This window comes from Esox lucius, chromosome 15 (assembly GCF_011004845.1).
Source record: "Esox lucius isolate fEsoLuc1 chromosome 15, fEsoLuc1.pri, whole genome shotgun sequence".
Taxonomy (NCBI): domain Eukaryota; kingdom Metazoa; phylum Chordata; class Actinopteri; order Esociformes; family Esocidae; genus Esox; species Esox lucius.
Window position 1 is genome coordinate 7,032,823 of NC_047583.1, and position 16,885 is coordinate 7,049,707.

General features: G+C 43.7%; 2 protein-coding genes across 6 annotated transcripts; one reads left to right on the plus strand and one right to left on the minus strand.

The window, feature by feature from the left end:
* Window positions 1-2,108: 2,108 nt before the first annotated feature.
* psen1 (presenilin 1) lies at window positions 2,109-13,471 on the minus strand. 4 transcript variants are annotated; one of them, XM_010879392.4, is made up of 11 exons: window positions 13,321-13,471; window positions 12,626-12,707; window positions 11,234-11,529; window positions 10,458-10,599; window positions 9,894-9,961; window positions 9,208-9,428; window positions 7,847-7,945; window positions 7,618-7,722; window positions 7,157-7,348; window positions 4,371-4,489; window positions 2,109-3,950 (listed from the first exon to the last, which is right to left on the minus strand). In XM_010879392.4, exons 2-11 carry the CDS (start codon window positions 12,659-12,661, stop codon window positions 3,795-3,797), a joined length of 1,434 nt encoding a protein of 477 aa, XP_010877694.3. In that variant the 5' UTR covers window positions 12,662-12,707; window positions 13,321-13,471; the 3' UTR covers window positions 2,109-3,794. The 4 variants fall into 4 exon arrangements, with proteins under 4 accessions (XP_010877694.3, XP_010877696.3, XP_010877693.3 ...); XM_010879394.4 differs by having other exon boundaries at window positions 7,157-7,345; window positions 12,626-12,711; XM_010879391.4 differs by having other exon boundaries at window positions 12,626-12,711.
* Window positions 13,472-13,890: 419 nt separating this feature from the next.
* LOC105015908 (ERH mRNA splicing and mitosis factor) lies at window positions 13,891-16,559 on the plus strand. Of its 2 annotated transcripts, none has more exons than XM_010879389.2 (4): window positions 13,891-13,990; window positions 14,669-14,759; window positions 15,597-15,717; window positions 16,090-16,559. In XM_010879389.2, the coding sequence occupies exons 1-4, from the start codon at window positions 13,988-13,990 to the stop codon at window positions 16,190-16,192; spliced, it is 318 nt and encodes a 105-aa protein (XP_010877691.1). In that variant the 5' UTR covers window positions 13,891-13,987; the 3' UTR covers window positions 16,193-16,559.
* The last annotated feature ends 326 nt before the right edge of the window (window positions 16,560-16,885 follow it).

Genomic DNA, 16,885 nt, shown 5'->3' on the forward strand with positions numbered 1-16,885 from the left:
TTTGGACTTTCGCCTTGCAATCACTTTTGTATGATGTCTCAGCTGTCCACATTATCTTTTTTTCCACAACGCCAAGGGCTCTTTTAGCCAACTGTTAGCAGGCCATCTTGTTTCTGAGGCAAGCAGTTTGTAGCTTGCAGTGTGGCCTCTGTAGTTCTGCTGGTAAAGTCTTCTGCCAATGGTAGTGGCTGATAAATCCGGTCAACCTCCCAGAGCACTCCTGATGTGTCAGACAGTTGTTGTTTTTTTTTCTTCATTTATTAGCAAGCATTTCTCAGGACTCCAAATAGCAAAAGGTATTACTGTCCCAAAACTTACAGGGGGGTCCTTGTGGAACAAAGAATGTGTTGTTATTAACATGACAAAGGACATCTGATTTGCTATTTCTAAATCCAGATTGAAAGGAAAATTAAAACTGGGTCCAGGGTAAAATCTTGTCTCCTTCCTCCTCTCTCTCAGCCAGACACATACTCTCTTCTGGGTACCGAAATAAAGTACTTTCTATAGTCTCCAGATGACATCATCTAAACCACAGTATACCCTTGCTGAGAGAGGAATGAGGCAAAGAGCATTAGAACAGGGAGGAAGACAGCAGTTGAGCACTGGGACAGTAACAGAGTTTGAATCCCAAACCAATAAGGTAAAAAGTCTGTTGAATCATTAAACAAGGTGCTAGCTCTTGTAAACCGTTCTTTAAAAAATTTAACTCTTATACCAGAGTTGAAAAACGACTATGTTTAGTTGTGTGGGAGTTCCATTTCCAGTGATGTCTGAGCAGCATACATGAGTAACATTGACTTGGATGGACTGTTATGCAGACATCAGCATGATCAACACTGGTTGCCTGACAACCTTTACCCATCCACCTCACTCTGCCTGACAACCCTTACCAATCCACCTCACTCTGCCTGACAACCTTTACCAATCCACCTCACTCTGCCTGACAACCTTTACCAATCCACCTCACTCTGCCTGACAACCTTTACCAATCCACCTCACTCTGCCTGACAACCTTTACCAATCCACCTCACTCTGACTGACAACCTTTACCAATCCACCTCACTCTGCCTGACAACCTTTACCCACTCACCTCACTCTGCTTGTTACGGTGTGCCCAAATTAATACCCCCCAGTGCAGCCAATGGGCGCATCCATGGGGGTGAGGAGCGGGAGTTGGGGGGGGTGGCTGAGAGAGAGAGAGAGCGCGAGAGACACAGAACACCATCCTTGATTTCGAAACCTCACAAAATTACATCTAGGGTGGCAGTTTCAGTATCAATGTATTTAGTGATCATTCAGGACAAACATGTACTTCTCCTAAAATGTGCCTTTTCTAGTATTCAATACGAATTGTCCCGAAACCGGCCAACCCACATCGACCATGGCCTCGCTTGATTCTGTTGGCTACAAAAACATTTGCAGGTTAAATACCGAATAAACTGGCACAGCATGGATTCCTGTGCCTGCCGTCCTGTCCTGTCCGACTGGCTACCAACCAAGCGGTTCCCATGGTTACGGCTAATGTCTGTACACATCCAGGCATGGTGCCAGTCAGCCTGGCCGCCAACTGGCAGAGGAACCACATGGAATCCAAGCATACCAAATATTCCACAGAATTCCCACATTGTACCCACAGTGCCGACAGGGTCACTCTCGACTGGGGTAGAAGGATCAATAAGGATGGACCAAAACAAAGGGAGCCTCAGTTTGCTCAGAGCCGGGAGTGTGGGGGAGAAGGTAGCCACGACTGGACAAACACATTCCAAACCACTTCAAAAAGGCGAGTCAACACAGGTTAACCTGGAAATAACCTTGCCTCATGAATAACTACACATTGATTGTCGATTCAGTCAGACCATTCAGCCAAGATAGATCATGGGTGAGACACTCGATTCAACAGAATAACGAGGTACCATAAGAGACATCGTTCACAGCGATGCTAATTTGATGAAACATTCCAAGTGGGTTGTTTGAGATCGTGTACAGCCTAGGCTACTTTGCAACCTGTTGTTTCTGTTAAAACAGCAAAATGAAACAAAAAAACTAAGTCAGGGTTGTTTTCTAAACCTTTTTCAATCTGTAAAAAAAAGGACACTTACATACGACCATTCACTTATTCATTTATTTAAAAAAGGAAGTAACGTGAAATGAATAACCGTGCATAACGCACATGATCATGTGCATGTGGAGACAAAGAAAAGCCAGTTAACCAGCATCATAATTTCCTGGAAAATAAGAAAATCTGAGTACAACGATTTAATCATCGTTCAGGTGCAGGTACCTCAGCAGAAAAGCATTTAATCAGAGCGCAAAAATACACCTCGTCCTGGGGCCTGTATTCATAAAGAGCTTAAGAGAAGGCCAAGATGTGAAACTAGACAGAGACCATGGTCAACATTCAGGCGCTTGTGAATTCGGACACAGGGCAAAAAAAAGATAACGGACATCTTTCCTGTGCAGGACTAAGCCATGTCCAGGAACTTGGCCCTGAGACATCTATGGACCCCTTGTTCAGTTTTAGGCCAAGCATGACCAACCTTTAGCACTTCTTAACACTAGGAGAAGGCAGGTCAAATGTTGTTTAGTGAGTTTCTATAGGTCTAGTCTGTCACCACAATCACTCTTAGTCACTCACCAGAGTCAACTCCGTATCACCTGCACTCACTTCAGAAAGTAAAAAATTCTAATTCCTGAATAGACACTGTCGCTCATTGTAATCCTGACCTGTAGGCCTGGTTAAGATCAGCTGACCACTGGATGTAGATGTAGCTCTGAGAACAAAACACAGTCAAAAGTGGGGGGGCTGGTGTGTAGAAGTTCAAAGCTCCTAAATACTAAAGACATACAGTTTCAAAATGTCCTGGTCAGAAGAAAATGTTGTGGGACAGCCCACAGGGATTTGGAATCATGGATTGAGGGAAAAAGTTGAATAAACCCCGGAATGCAGGAAATAAGATACACCCTAGTTCTGACAGGTGGGCAAAGCAATCATCAACAGTTCAATTGAAGAAGCATAATCAATGGAAATCATTAAAAAACAAATACGAGTTATAATCACTATAATCGTCATCAGTTAACATTTCACATGTATATATTAAAGGCCTAAACCATGTGTAGTGATCACTCTCTTTTCCCCAGTGACTCTGGGTTGTGGGCTGGTTTGGTGTCCTGGTTCTTGGTTGGTTCGATGACTTCGTTACATGATGGTTATGTTCGCCAGGACAACATTAGAGCACCTTGATTATTTGGTAACCATAGAAACAAAATCGGAAATTCAACTTCTGGTTTCGGGGTAGTGCCGGCGTTTCCGGTAGACCGCGTGACCTCACTCCAACGGTAGGTGGCCCGTGACAATGCGTCAATCACTTGTGAAAAATGGACACAGTATGAATAAATCGAAAGTCATCATTGTTAAGACCTTGAAGCACAACAATAGTTGCCATGGGGATTGAGGAACCCCACCCCCCTTCAAGCCCTAAAAGGCAGATGAAAATAAATCTCCCATCCAGTCATGAGTTAATGGAAGTAAAGGGGCAGAAGAGTAATGCCCCACCCCGCACGGCCCCCGGTCCGCTGAAGGCTGTGGGCCAGGGTGTATTCACTAGGAAGCAAGGAGGGACAGGCCTTGATTTGTCCAATATGAAACTGTTAATTTTCATTCCAAAACATCTGCTGTGAAACATTTCGTTACGGTGTGCCCAAATGAATACCACCCCCAGTGCAGCCGATGGGCGCTTCCATGGGGGTGAGGGGCGGGAGTTTGGGGGTGGGGTGGGGGGGCTGGGTGTGTCCTGCTAAATGTAGAATTGATGCAGGGCCAGCTGGTCCATGAAGGGCCTGACCAGGTTGTCTGTAGCGAAGTAGAACACCAAGCCAAAGAAGATGGAGATGGGCAGAGCAGGAAGGGCCTTCTTAAAGATAGCCAGGAGGAGAAGAGTCAGACACAGACCCTGGACAGAGGGAGAAAAGCCACTGTTAATATCTAGAAAGAGAGAAAATAAACTAAGAAAGCACTGTAATTTAGGATATGTTGTGAAAATGTCTTGTTTGCAAGACAGTGAGTGAGCAAGACAGACACACAGACACAGAGAGAGAGACACAGAGAGAGAGACACAGAGAGAGAGACACAGAGAGAGAGACACAGAGAGAGGCACAGACAGAGACACAGACAGAGACACAAACAGAGACACAGACAGAGACACAGACAGAGACACAGACAGAGACACAGACAGAGACACAGACAGAGACAGAGACACAGAGAGAGAGACAGAGACACAGAGAGAGAGACAGAGACACAGAGAGAGAGACAGAGACACAGAGAGAGAGACAGAGACACAGGTAGGTGTTTTCTGTGTAGACGGTGTACTGACGATGAGGATGGCTACGAAGCAGGCCAGGGTAGTGTTCCAGTCTCCGCTGGCTGCAGCAGAGGCCTTCCCCACCAACATGCTGTAGAAGATGAAGTCCCCCAGACCCAATTTCACCCCGCCTGGGAACACAGAGACACAGGACATTTACATTCAGGCCACATTGACGAAACAGATGACTAAATACTAAAGACAGCCTCTATAGAACCCCACTAAAGACAGCCTCTATAGAACCCCACTAAAGACAGCCTCTATAGAACCCCATCTAGTATAGCAGGGATTTTTCTGCTGTAGATCCCTTAGGCGGGCCGTCTAAACGTTTTCCCGGCCTGCCCAAGTAGAAAATGACAAAAATACATTGAAATATACCGATTACTTTGGTAAGAAATTATACATGCATTTTTTTAAGGAATACGGTACCAGGGAGCAAAGTTGGCTGTCTGATAGCCAAACCAGTTTTAAAAACTCGTGCTTTGGATCTTGGGCAGAATTCTACCACCTAGCTAGCTCTGTAGTAAGATAGCAGTTTCTGTACAGATGGTGAAATGGTAAAGATTTTCGAAGCGAGAGAAACCTGACTGAAGACTCTACATTGTCTATAAGCATAAAAGTTAGCCATGGTAATGCTGCCGCCTGCGTTTTCGTTTTGTGAATAATTAGACAGGTAGCTAGATTATAGGTTCATATTTTGCCTGTGAAACCATGGAAAAAGGCAAACTACCGTAAATTTTCACATCTGAGTTAAAGGCCTCGAACGGAAACTACGTTAGCAAGGTGACCACAAAGCCTAAACATTTCACTGAGAAGACTTTAATAAAATGTTGAATCTAAAATAATATCTCATTTCAATAACCACCTGGAACTGCTTTACACATTTCAAGCAAGTTTTAAATTTTGGAAGATGGATTGTAAACTATCCAGTGACGGAAGCTATGGTAGTGATGCGGGAGGAAGAGCAAGCTGGGGGACAGCCGGCAGTAGTTGGAAGACTGAGGGGCCCCAGAGAGTAGTGAGACAGTGACTGAACCAACAGAGAGACTGAGTGGCCCAGAGAGTAGTGAGACAGTGACTGAACCAGCAGAGAGACTGAGTGGCCCCAGAGAGTAATGAGACAGTGACTGAACCAACAGAGAGACTGAGTGGCCCCAGAGAGTAGTGAGACAGTGACTGAACCAACAGAGAGACTGAGTGGCCCCAGAGAGTAGTGAGACAGTGACTGAACCAACAGAGAGACTGAGTGGCCCCAGAGAGTAGTGAGACAGTGACTGAACCAACAGAGAGACTGAGTGGCCCCAGAAAGTAGTGAGACAGTGACTGAACCAACAGATAGACTGAGTGGCCCCAGAGAGTAGTGAGACAGTGACTGAACCAACAGAGAGACTGAGTGGCCCCAGAAAGTAGTGAGACAGTGACTGAACCAACAGAGAGACTGAGTGGCCCCAGAGAGTAATGAGACAGTGACTGAACTAAGAGACATTCTTAATATAAGTGTAGGTAGTTATAAAGCCTTTAATAGAGAGGGGCTTAATAAGCTGTTTATTCAATATTTTCAAATTACAATATGTAATTTATTAGTTCTCTTATTTGTAACCTCCCCACCCCCTTTTTTTTGCCAACATGTAGGATAACATAGGGCAAGTGGTTTTGATACTGAATAGAATAACTTAAATGTAAATGATTTCATAGGACATTGATATCTGTAAAATATCCAAAACAGTGTGACATGGAATTTTACTGAAGGGCTATTCTCAAGAACATTTTGTTGCTACAATAATTATATAGGATTTTATACACATCTAAAATGCTGAATGTGTATGCTCTGTTACAGTACCATCATTCTCTGCCTCATGGGATCTTTTTGAATTTCAGTAAATTAGAATAAAAATAAACATATCCTTGGAGAATTTGAAATTGTTTTAAAATGTAATTAAGATAGGGAGCGGCCTCTAAAATTATTACATTATTGGGCTAACAATGCCTATCCACACCCCATGACCCACCCCTGGCCACACCCCATGACATGCCCCTGACCACACCCACAACCTAAGCCCCTTTTTGATCCAGGAAAAACCCTGACAGGCTCTATAGAACCACACATAAAAACAGGGCACTTTGCTGTTTATTTTTGCGAAGAAACAAAACGTCATTGTTTTAAGTTAAGAGATTCTTACTAAACATATGGCAGCGCTATTCTGAGAAGCACACACAAACACACACCAAATGATAATGAGAGGTTATAAAAAGTGAGAGGAGAAAGCTGTTGAAATGATTATACAGAGCCAAGTACCAATCAAGCCTCCAGGGTGAGATGAATACGGTGTGGAAGCTGGTGGCCTGGAAATCTGGGCCTGGCTGACAGCACTGATCCTCAGCCAGTACCATATATAGTAGTGTTAAAGATCCGTACTGACTTCCATTAAGGACATCTCTAGCCCTGGTGTAGAAGATCCGTACTGACTTCCATTAAGGACATCTCTAGCCCTGGTGTAGAAGATCCGTACTGACTTCCATTAAGGACATCTCTAGCCCTGGTGTAGAAGATCCGTACTGACTTCCATTAAGGACATCTCTAGCCCTGGTGGTAGAAGATCTGTACTGACTTCCATTAAGGACATCTCTAGCCCTGGTGTAGAAGATCCGTACTGACTTCCATTAAGGACATCTCTAGCCCTGGTGTAGAAGACCCGTACTGACTTCCATTAAGGACATCTCTAGCCCTGGTGTAGAAGATCCGTACTGACTTCCATTAAGGACATCTCTAGCCCTGGTGGTAGAAGATCTGTACTTACGCTCCTCGTCATCATCGTCCATTACCGGTGGTCTGGCAGAGGGGAGCTGTTGGATCTCGCGCCGTGATTCCTCCGTGGACTGCAGGGGGCCCAGCTGGTGCTCCTGCTGCCCCACCCAGTTAGTGGTGAACCCTCCGTCGTCCTCTGGAGGGCTGAGGGGGGCCGGACCCAGGACTACAGGTGGAGGGGCTGCTAGGATGGGGGAACGGGAGGAGAACGTCACATTAAAAACGGAGGGGAGCTTTGGACGCGGGGTCAGGAGACAGCACAGGGATTAAAATGAAACGTTAAGGCTGGTTACTTCCGGAGCACTGCATGACACGAAACGCCGGAGATCCAGCTTAATTCCTCCCACGAAGAACACCAGCATGAAGCGTATATAGACGGAATGAGGTGGCGCCATTATGGTTCGGTGTAATCGGTTTATGGACTGGCCTGCGGTCGGGTCGAAGCGGGCTCACCTGGACTCTCTGGCTCGGTGACGGGTGTCTCTGCAGAGTTCTTCCTGGTGTGGGGCCTGTGACCAAGGCCAGTGTCGGCCATGTTGACCAACCACACCATGGTCGCTGGGTGAGGAAACACAATCAGGGAGTTACACGAAGGACTGGGAAATCTGTGTGTGTCTGTCTTCGCGTCTCTCCATGTGTAGAGGTGTGTGTGTGTGTGTGTGTGCCTGCGCGCGCAGCTTACAGGAGTATATGAGAGCAGGGAAGATGGGTTCGTTCCTCTCCTGAGCAGTCTCCACCAGGATGCGTAGAGGTCCTTTGGGACAGAGCACCGCCAACAAATCTAGACACCAGAGAAACCTCACTGTCAAGATAGAATAGGAAGCATCTCGATTCCCTCATGTCTCCTCCTCTCTCCAAAGCACACAGCTCTTTAATAGAGGCCAAGACTAAGCCCAAATCCAAAACAAGGCAAGTTTAAATCGAAGTTAAAGTTTGTCCGGGACTGGCTGAATGAAAAAACACCCACCATCCATAGGTTTTGAGCTTGTAGAACTAAAACACAGAATACTGACCAGTGACACTTAACTTTAATTGGACTACTACCGCAACCTGACCAACGTTAAGTAAAATAAACCTAACACAAATACTACTCTGAGGTGCCAATCTTACCACTGCACGCCAGTTATTCTCAGACTGGATCAGTGTCATAAATGTCAAAAAGGTTGGGCACTAGATAGTGAACTGAGGGTCCTTTGGAAAAGCTCCTGAACTAGACAGATAGCTGAAGTTCCATGGAAAAGGTCTTGCACTAGATTTTTGGGATGCAAGCTACTGTGTCAGCCAGGAAGTGGCAGTCTTTTTTAGAAGGAAATGAGCTTGTATTTATGTAAGGTTTGTCCAAATTAAGATTCTTGATCTCAGCTGTTTTGCCTTTAGCTCTCTCCCCCAAATCCTGTCTCCTGGGTATTTCCTGTTTGTCGACCAGTTAGATCCTTCCTCTACACACAACAATTGTCAGCAAATCTTTGTGCTGCCATGTCTGTGTTTAAGAAGATATCCCGAATCTGATCTTTTTCCCACTCATTTGTACTGTGAAACGTTTTTACACCATTAAACCATCCGAATTAGGTTAATTTGCGTAAACGTGGCTTCTAATCTTCTCCTGAAGAGACCATTAAGGTCCTCTACAATAAAGGAAAATAGAAAAGTTTATCCCTCTAATATCTCTGTTCTCTAATACAAGTGTTCAATACAACCATCTACCAGCAGGTAGAAAACCTGGCGTTTCCTTAATTAAAAAAGGCAGGTGAACAGAGACAGGACAGATAACTGGGACAAGATCAGAAACAGCAGTACCAAACCTATCACAGGCTTTAAGCTGATACAGTTCTTTAATAGAGAATGTTTAATAAGAAATAAGAAATAAGGTGCTAATGAGGGTAATATTAAGGACATTTCACAGCAGCTTTAGGGAGAACCAGAAACAGCGGGTTTCTATTTACCATTAGTGCTTAAATTCATGCAAATTACCACAGTATGGATTTGGTTTGTTCCAGCTCTAGCCGGGACAGCGAGAGACCTCCCAGGGGTGGCAGTACTGACCGTAGACAGATATGACCGCCAGGATGAGCCAAGCAGTCCACTCCGGAAGGTACTTGATGAAGACGAGGGCCATGAGAGCAGAGATCATGATGAGGTAGGCCTGCTGCAGACGAAGGGGGCCCTTCCAGTGGATGCAGACCATCCCGACCACGCCGAAGTTCCAGATGATCACGGCCAGGGTGATCCAGTCCATCGCCACGTTGTACGTCTTGAACACCTCCCTGGAGGACGGAAGAAACGCGTTACGGCTCAAGGTCTCAGTTTCCTCCCCCTCCTCGTCTCCTTCTGAGTGCCCCCCCTGGAGGAGGGGGCCTACGGTGCCTCCCCACTGACCGCCCCCTCTAATTGGGCTTTAATGAACCGAGGAGACCAGGAGAGAGGATACACAGGTTTTTCACCTATCAGGAAAGCACGCATATAAATAGAATAAAAAATAAAAAAACAGACAAACTACTGACTTGAAAGGAGACTTCCAACCCAATCGCTCCATTTGAGATAACGGGTTATCCAGATTAACTGACTGCGGGCATTTGATGGTCAGGGTTTATTAAACATTTGACTTCACTGTTTCAGAGTGTAAGTAATGGACATGCGTTACCTCCAGATCACCAGGCTCGGCTAACATAACAATAGGATCTGCACTGTTGTAGATGCAGCCGTGCGATTGGACAGAGAGAGCCACTCACTTGAGGTAGATGAAGGAGAAGAAGAAGAGGAGAAGAAGAGAGGAAAGGAACAGCCAGCCAAGGATCACCTGGAATGACAGATATCGGTCAAACTGACTGTGTGAACATAAGGTATGTATCTCAGGGTCAGGGGTCAAGACAGTTCAGGAAGTATACAGAAAGCCTCATTTCAATTATCGTCATTGAAAAACCTCCAGAATTTGGTTTGTATCACTTATCCAAACCCAGGTTAGGAACACACTACACCAGGGCAAAGTTCATTAGAAACTAACAACAGAATGAAACAGGGAGGGCCTTCTCCAGGAAGAGAAAATATATGAAACATTAATTTACTGTTGCAGAACATTTAACATTGCCGTAATGCAGTTTCCCCCGTTTACTTCCTTCAGTACAGAACACAACTAACCATAACCCTTCAGCCCCACAAACCAGCACAAATTATTGTCATCACTGTAAACAAACAGATATATATATATATATATATACACATACATGTACATACATACATATATACTGACTAGTAGAACCAGACCCAGAAGGCGCTGTCGGACCAACAGTACTCACTCTGTAGCAACGGTACTTGTATAGCAGTACCAGAACCATGGTCATGACTATGATGACACTGATCATGATGGTGGCGTTGAGGACCGAGTTCAGGGCCCGCTCGCCAAGAGTGTCTGTGTCCTCAGGAAAGGGTGTGTAGATCCTGGACAAGACACAGAATATAATTACAGATAAACTATCCTAGAAAGACACGAGCAACAATACCTAAAATTAAATCATTCACATTAAGTAATATAACATTTTATTTGTTATGCATGGAGAGTCTGACATCAGATAATAAATTTTTTTCTCCTCTGTGTTATGTGTTAGTATGTACAGGCCATAGGTGAAGTAAATCTGTGCCGACTGATGTTTAAGGGTACATTATTGCCCCCTAGTGGCTCTGCTAGGACTTAACCTGTGAAAAACAAACAAATGGGCCAAATCATGCATAATCTTTCCCCAAATTGTGTCATTTAGTAGACATTTGAGGTTTCCCTATGTTTTCAGATTTTTGCTCTCAAAATCAGATATTCTTAGCAGACAGCCATCCACATTAGGCCCTTGTTTTACCAATATTTTCATAACCAAACATCAAATGTATTTACTTTAATCTGAGACAGCTATCTGATTAGTGCCTGTATCAACAAACCCAAACATTTCAGAGGTCATGGGTCTGTACCAGTCTATCTCTTGTAGGCCATTGAGCATTCATGCATGTGTTACCCATCATTCTGTCCTCATTCTCTTGTATAGGCAGTGCACCAGTACTTTGTCATCACACTGTCATCACTCACAGTCTCTGTCCGTCATTCTGGGTGTAAAAGCTGACAGACTTGATGGTTGCCACAACGACCACCATGCAGAGCGTGACGGGGACAAACAGCATGATGACGTGCTTGGCCCCATATTTCAGTGTCAACTCTTCGTCCTCATCTTCATCGCCCTCTACCACCTGAGCGGGGCGTTGCTGGGAAGCTGTGGAGGGGGGCTGTCCGTTCTGCGCCGTCCCACCACCACCTCCTCTGGACCGTACCCCTGTCCCCCCAGGCTCAGAGTGCTGGTTCTGGCTGGGCACTGGGGCTTCAGTCGCCTGGAAGAAGTACACAGATGGTGAAATATTTCCCAACATGTCATTTAAGGTAATGTTTTTCAATACTCAGCACACGGTACAGACCACGAACCAGGTAAAAGCAATATGGTGGAACGTTCGCCTAGCCTATCAGAAGTCAGGGTTCGGCGATTACCATATTGCTTACACCTGTAAAATCCTATGAGATCTCCAGGAGTGCATAGCGTGTAGGGCTTAGAGGTCAACTTGTGATTGTAAACAAAAAGTTGGTGGTTCAAACCCCTGAAAGCTCCTGCAAATAGCTCAGAATCAGAGCATTTGGTAAATGACAAATTAATTCCACAGGGTTATATTGTATCTCAACTAACAATTTTTCACTACTTAAAGCAAGCCTCGTCCTGGATCTGTTTCCACAAGTGCTGACTAAGGATTGGTCTAAATGATCAAATAATGATACTCAGTATGATCTAAATGGAAGAACAGATCCCAGATCTGCACAACGACCAATAATGAAGCTCAACGGAGACTCTCACACTGAAATGCTTCATACTTGAGGGATGTAAGTGACATCTTGGCCTCATTATTCCCTCACACAGATGCTGCCTCAATACAGGCCCAGACAGAGGCCTGTTCAGGGGGAGGAGACGTGCCCAGTCAGGCAACCTGGCGAGTCCAGGCATGACAGCCTTCAATTCTGATACAGTGGGTCATGAGTTACCCTGGCTGCCACTGATCCTCTTTTGAATAAATAGGGTTGAATAACTTCTCAATATTCCAAGAAAGCATTAGCTCGCTTTCACTGAAATTACTATTAAAGGGCAGATGTTTAGAGAACTGTTAGTTAAATAAACGGATTGCTATGATAACATGTTGAAGTTAGCAGTTTGGTCTGAGGTAACTGGAAGGAAAAACCTCAAGGACTTCTGGCTAGGCCACACCCTCAGGTTCCACCAGCAAATTGAATGACATCATCAAAGGTGTAACGGATTGGATGACAAACATATCCTTAATCAATCTATTTATTTCAGTTTGCATCATTTACACTGCAAATATACTGCTGGTAGCAGTCATTAAAGACAATAATTCCTTTTCATAATTGAACAATAAAATAACTCACCATGTTGTTTTCAATATCCTCCACAGTGTTGGCCATGATTGGCTGAGTTGACTCCTGCCTTCACATACAAGCCAAGTCTGGTCTGCCTGGCATACCAGAATCACAGTAAATGCATGGCAGCCAAATATGGTGGTATAATGCAAATTAATCAGAAGACAGCAATCATGCACAGTGTATAACTATATGCTTCACTAATGCATTACCAAAACACGGTGGAGGTGAAGTCGTGTGCAAACTGAAAATAACGGATTACTTTGTTTGAGAGGACATGAAACGCAGTATGTTAGCGAACTACAGTACTGTATTGGCTTAAAATATATAAACGTCCGGCAGCAGCCTCTCCTTTGGTCAACGTTAGGTTGGAGTTCGCTGGCCTAGCCCTTATTTAGCAAATGATCTATTGCTAGTATGTAGCTTTATTACAGTACAACGTACAGATGCTGCATAGCGCCCCCCCCCCCCCCAAAAAAAATAATTATTATAATAAAAAAACTGCCTCCTATGAGCGTGTGGTTACAGTTAGCAAGCTAGCTTATTCTCGCCCCCCTTCCCATTCACCGTGTTTTCAAAGCTTGATTGCTAGCTAGCATGTCAAGTTATAGCGGTTAACTCGCTAGCCAATGTGGTTATGTACGATCTGCTCTGGTCAGAGATGACCGACTTTGCTGAGAAGCAACCTTTATGTGGATTCGTACCTAATATCACCAGGTGGTTACTTGCTTCTGTGGTTTAAATATCATAAACAATTCTGAAAATGTGTTGAATTTCAGCGTTAAACCTCGGCCATTGACTCCCTTCCTTATTGTTCCTTCCGATTTTCATGAGTCCTTCCGACCGCTGTGTAGCTACTAGCCTGGATGACGCGTCCCACGTGATAATAGCTGTGGTCCAATCACAAATCATATACCCTGCGCACTTGTGAGGATCTGACTATTAGCAATAGTAATACCAATAACTTTTTACCTATAATTCAGTATGACTACACCAATATAATCCTCTTAGATTTACACAAGTAGATTTGTTTGAAGAGATTGTCGGATTTTGCCAGTGGCAGGTAATGTAATATACATCAATCAGAAACCTGCAAGTAACAAGTTTCTTAATGGTATATATATATATATATAAATATATAATATTAAAACTAACATTTGAACCTCAATGGAAAACATGATTAACCTAAGTCGTTAGGTTCGTTTATCACACACTCACTGGACCAATGCCCTGGACACACCCTTTTTCGCATTCCTAAAGTTATTTTTCCGGTGTCAAGTGTACGTAATTTCCGCTTTTACATTTCTGCTAGTAAATCGAGTAGCACGAGAATTTTTGGAGAAAGACCACCGTGAACCAATTATCAAAAACATGGTTAGTTTAAAAGTAACATTTCTGTATTTGAATGCAAGTAGTTTTCCAGAGTGAAAACGGAGTAGATTACTAACTACACTTATTTTGAAATTGAGCATGCATGTCAATCAACGGATGCTAGCTAATGTTCGCTAATCCTACATTAGCTTAACATTAGCAGTACTAGCTAACGGAACGTAGTGAAGTTAATTGTTTAAACATACGCAGTAAACACGTCTCAAATTTTTCTTGGTGGGGGATTGGTTCATATTTAGTTATATGTTGTAGTCTGCGTTTTAACTGACCCGACATTAACATCCTATCTATGTTAAATTCCGACTAAGGGTAAGTCGCTGAAGTTAGCTCCAGACGGTTTGTTTCCTAGCTAGCTAGGTAGCTAAAACTACAATTTAATCAATGGGGGATGGTACCTGAAAAAGATGCCTGGTTTTTGATAATGTCGTTATACTCCTTTCCTGAACTGATTAATGAACATTAATTTACTGAAGTTATGGCAGTAGATGATTAGTATAAATAGTTATACTAATGTCTCATCAGGTAAGAAAAAGACACATCATCACTTTAAAACTCAGAGGTACAAAAACACATGTCAAACTAATGATGCACGAAAATAGTTTTGAAACTTCAAATGGCAGTGTTGATTGAACTGAACGTTTCTACTATGTTTTGTAATTGTTGCAGTCTCACACAATCCTGCTGGTCCAGCCTACCAAGAGGCCAGAGGGAAGGACGTATGCTGATTATGAATCAGTCAACGAATGCATGGAAGGTAATTTGACAGGCACTTAAACTAACAGACTAAGGTATTAAACCCATTTTGTGTATGAAGCCTACCAAGCCAGTATGGTTTATGATCTAAAAGTGTTACTTTTAGATTATTGTGATATGTTATTGATAGTAAACCAAACACATTATATTTTCTTGGTCTCACAAATCTTGAAGTCACGACCCTGGACCCTTCACAGATTTAACAAGTCCTGTATAATAAATATATTGGTGTTTGACATGACACATTTAAAACACTTATTACTTATCTATTTTGATGTAAAATATTCCAAACCACTTTAATCTCTTGGATTATAGCATTACAATCTAAATGCAAGGAGCATCTTAGGCACGACCAATTTATACTATTTTATTACTGTAACAATCAATTTATTACTGGAGCTTTTAGGACACATCACAGGATAATGTGTCTGTTTATTTACAAAGTATTCTTGCAGAAATGTACAGCATATCTCACATCATAACTAAAAGTAAAACAAAAAACTTTGTACTTGATACTTGACGGATGAAGGGTGGTTTCTGAACTCATCCCAGAAGTGGAATAAGTAGCCGCATTAGGCCTAATAATCTTAAATTCATTTAGAGGACTGCAAGAGGTGTCACTTGAAGAAAACTCTTTGTTATGGATGGTTGTGTTTCTTTCTTTTTAATGTAAAAAGTTTCCTGGTCATCCACTAGAATCGTAATAGACTGCAATTGCTCGCCAATATGTACATTTATCTCAGTCAAAGATGTATTTCCAACAAACAGCGTGCCCCTGTTTGTCCTGGCTGGAGCTGGTGTTGTTTTCCCTGTGGCTGATTGTTAACTCTAATTCCAGGTGTGTGTAAGATGTACGAGGAGCACCTAAAGCGAATGAACCCCAACAGTCCATCAATCACGTATGACATCAGTCAGCTGTTTGACTTCATCGATGACCTGGCTGATCTCAGTTGCCTGGTGTAAGTTGTCACCTTCAGGCGTATTGGTGGGGTTTCCGGTCCACTACGTTGCTGAAGGGCTGCAAGATGTTTGTCAAAGTCCGCTCCCTTGGGCCCCCAGATGTTATCACTGTTCAGAGTTCTGGTCTGTTTCAGCTGATCAACCCAGGCAGGGGATTCTTAATTAGCTGACATGTTGAATCCGGTGAACCTGCTCTGTAATGGCTTACCTGGGCCCTTGGGAGAGGGTCCGAGGATCCCTGATAGATGGCGATCTGCCTATGTGTCTGAACTGTGTATCGTTTTATTTATTTGGCAGAGGAAACCTATTGTTTGGCAGACGTGTTGACTTGACCAGCAGGCTGTACCCACCTCATCTCCTTCTCTCCTTAGGTACCGCGCGGACACACAGACATATCAGCCCTACAACAAGGACTGGATCAAAGAGAAGATCTACGTCCTGCTTCGTCGCCAGGCTCAGCAGGCTGGGAAATGAGACCATGGCCGCGTTCCAGGCTGACCGGCCTGCAGGCGCACGCAGGACCTTGCCGCGCCGCCAACGAGAAGGCTTGCAGCCATTGGACGCAAACGTCTGCAGTGTGGTTTGCCTGTAACGTGACCGGTCTTTGGTGTCACTTCAGAGGTTATTAGGGTGGGGGTGGGGTTGTTGGATTGGAAGGGAGATGGGTTGAGTTGTTAGTCAGGGATATTTTACTGTTATAAGTTGCTTTAATGAGAGATCTTTTGTAGTGGGATGGGTCGATGCAGTGTGAATTGTTTTAATTGTTGGTATTTAAAAATGTTTCCTCCTTTATGAAGTTTTTGTCTTTACTTAAAATAAAACACCCCAAAAAGGATGGGTTTTTTTGTGTGTGTTCTGTACTCATTGAGACCCGAGGGTAAGAGGTGGCAACCGGGCTGTCCCATTGTGGCCCCTGTGAACAGGCAGGCAGCACACATATTTCGTAGTCATGTTCATAGTGGATTCACCATGACTCCAACGGGGTGGTCAGTCAGCCAAATAGGTTAAAATACACACTTAAGAGGTTTGGAGTTGTCTGACTTGGAAATATAAATATATGTAGCCTAAATGTATTTAAATTTATTTCACAATTTAACAAGGTAAGTCTGAGAGTTATTTTCAGTCATGAAATTCGTTCCAGTTAGGGCTGACGACTGAAATGATTGA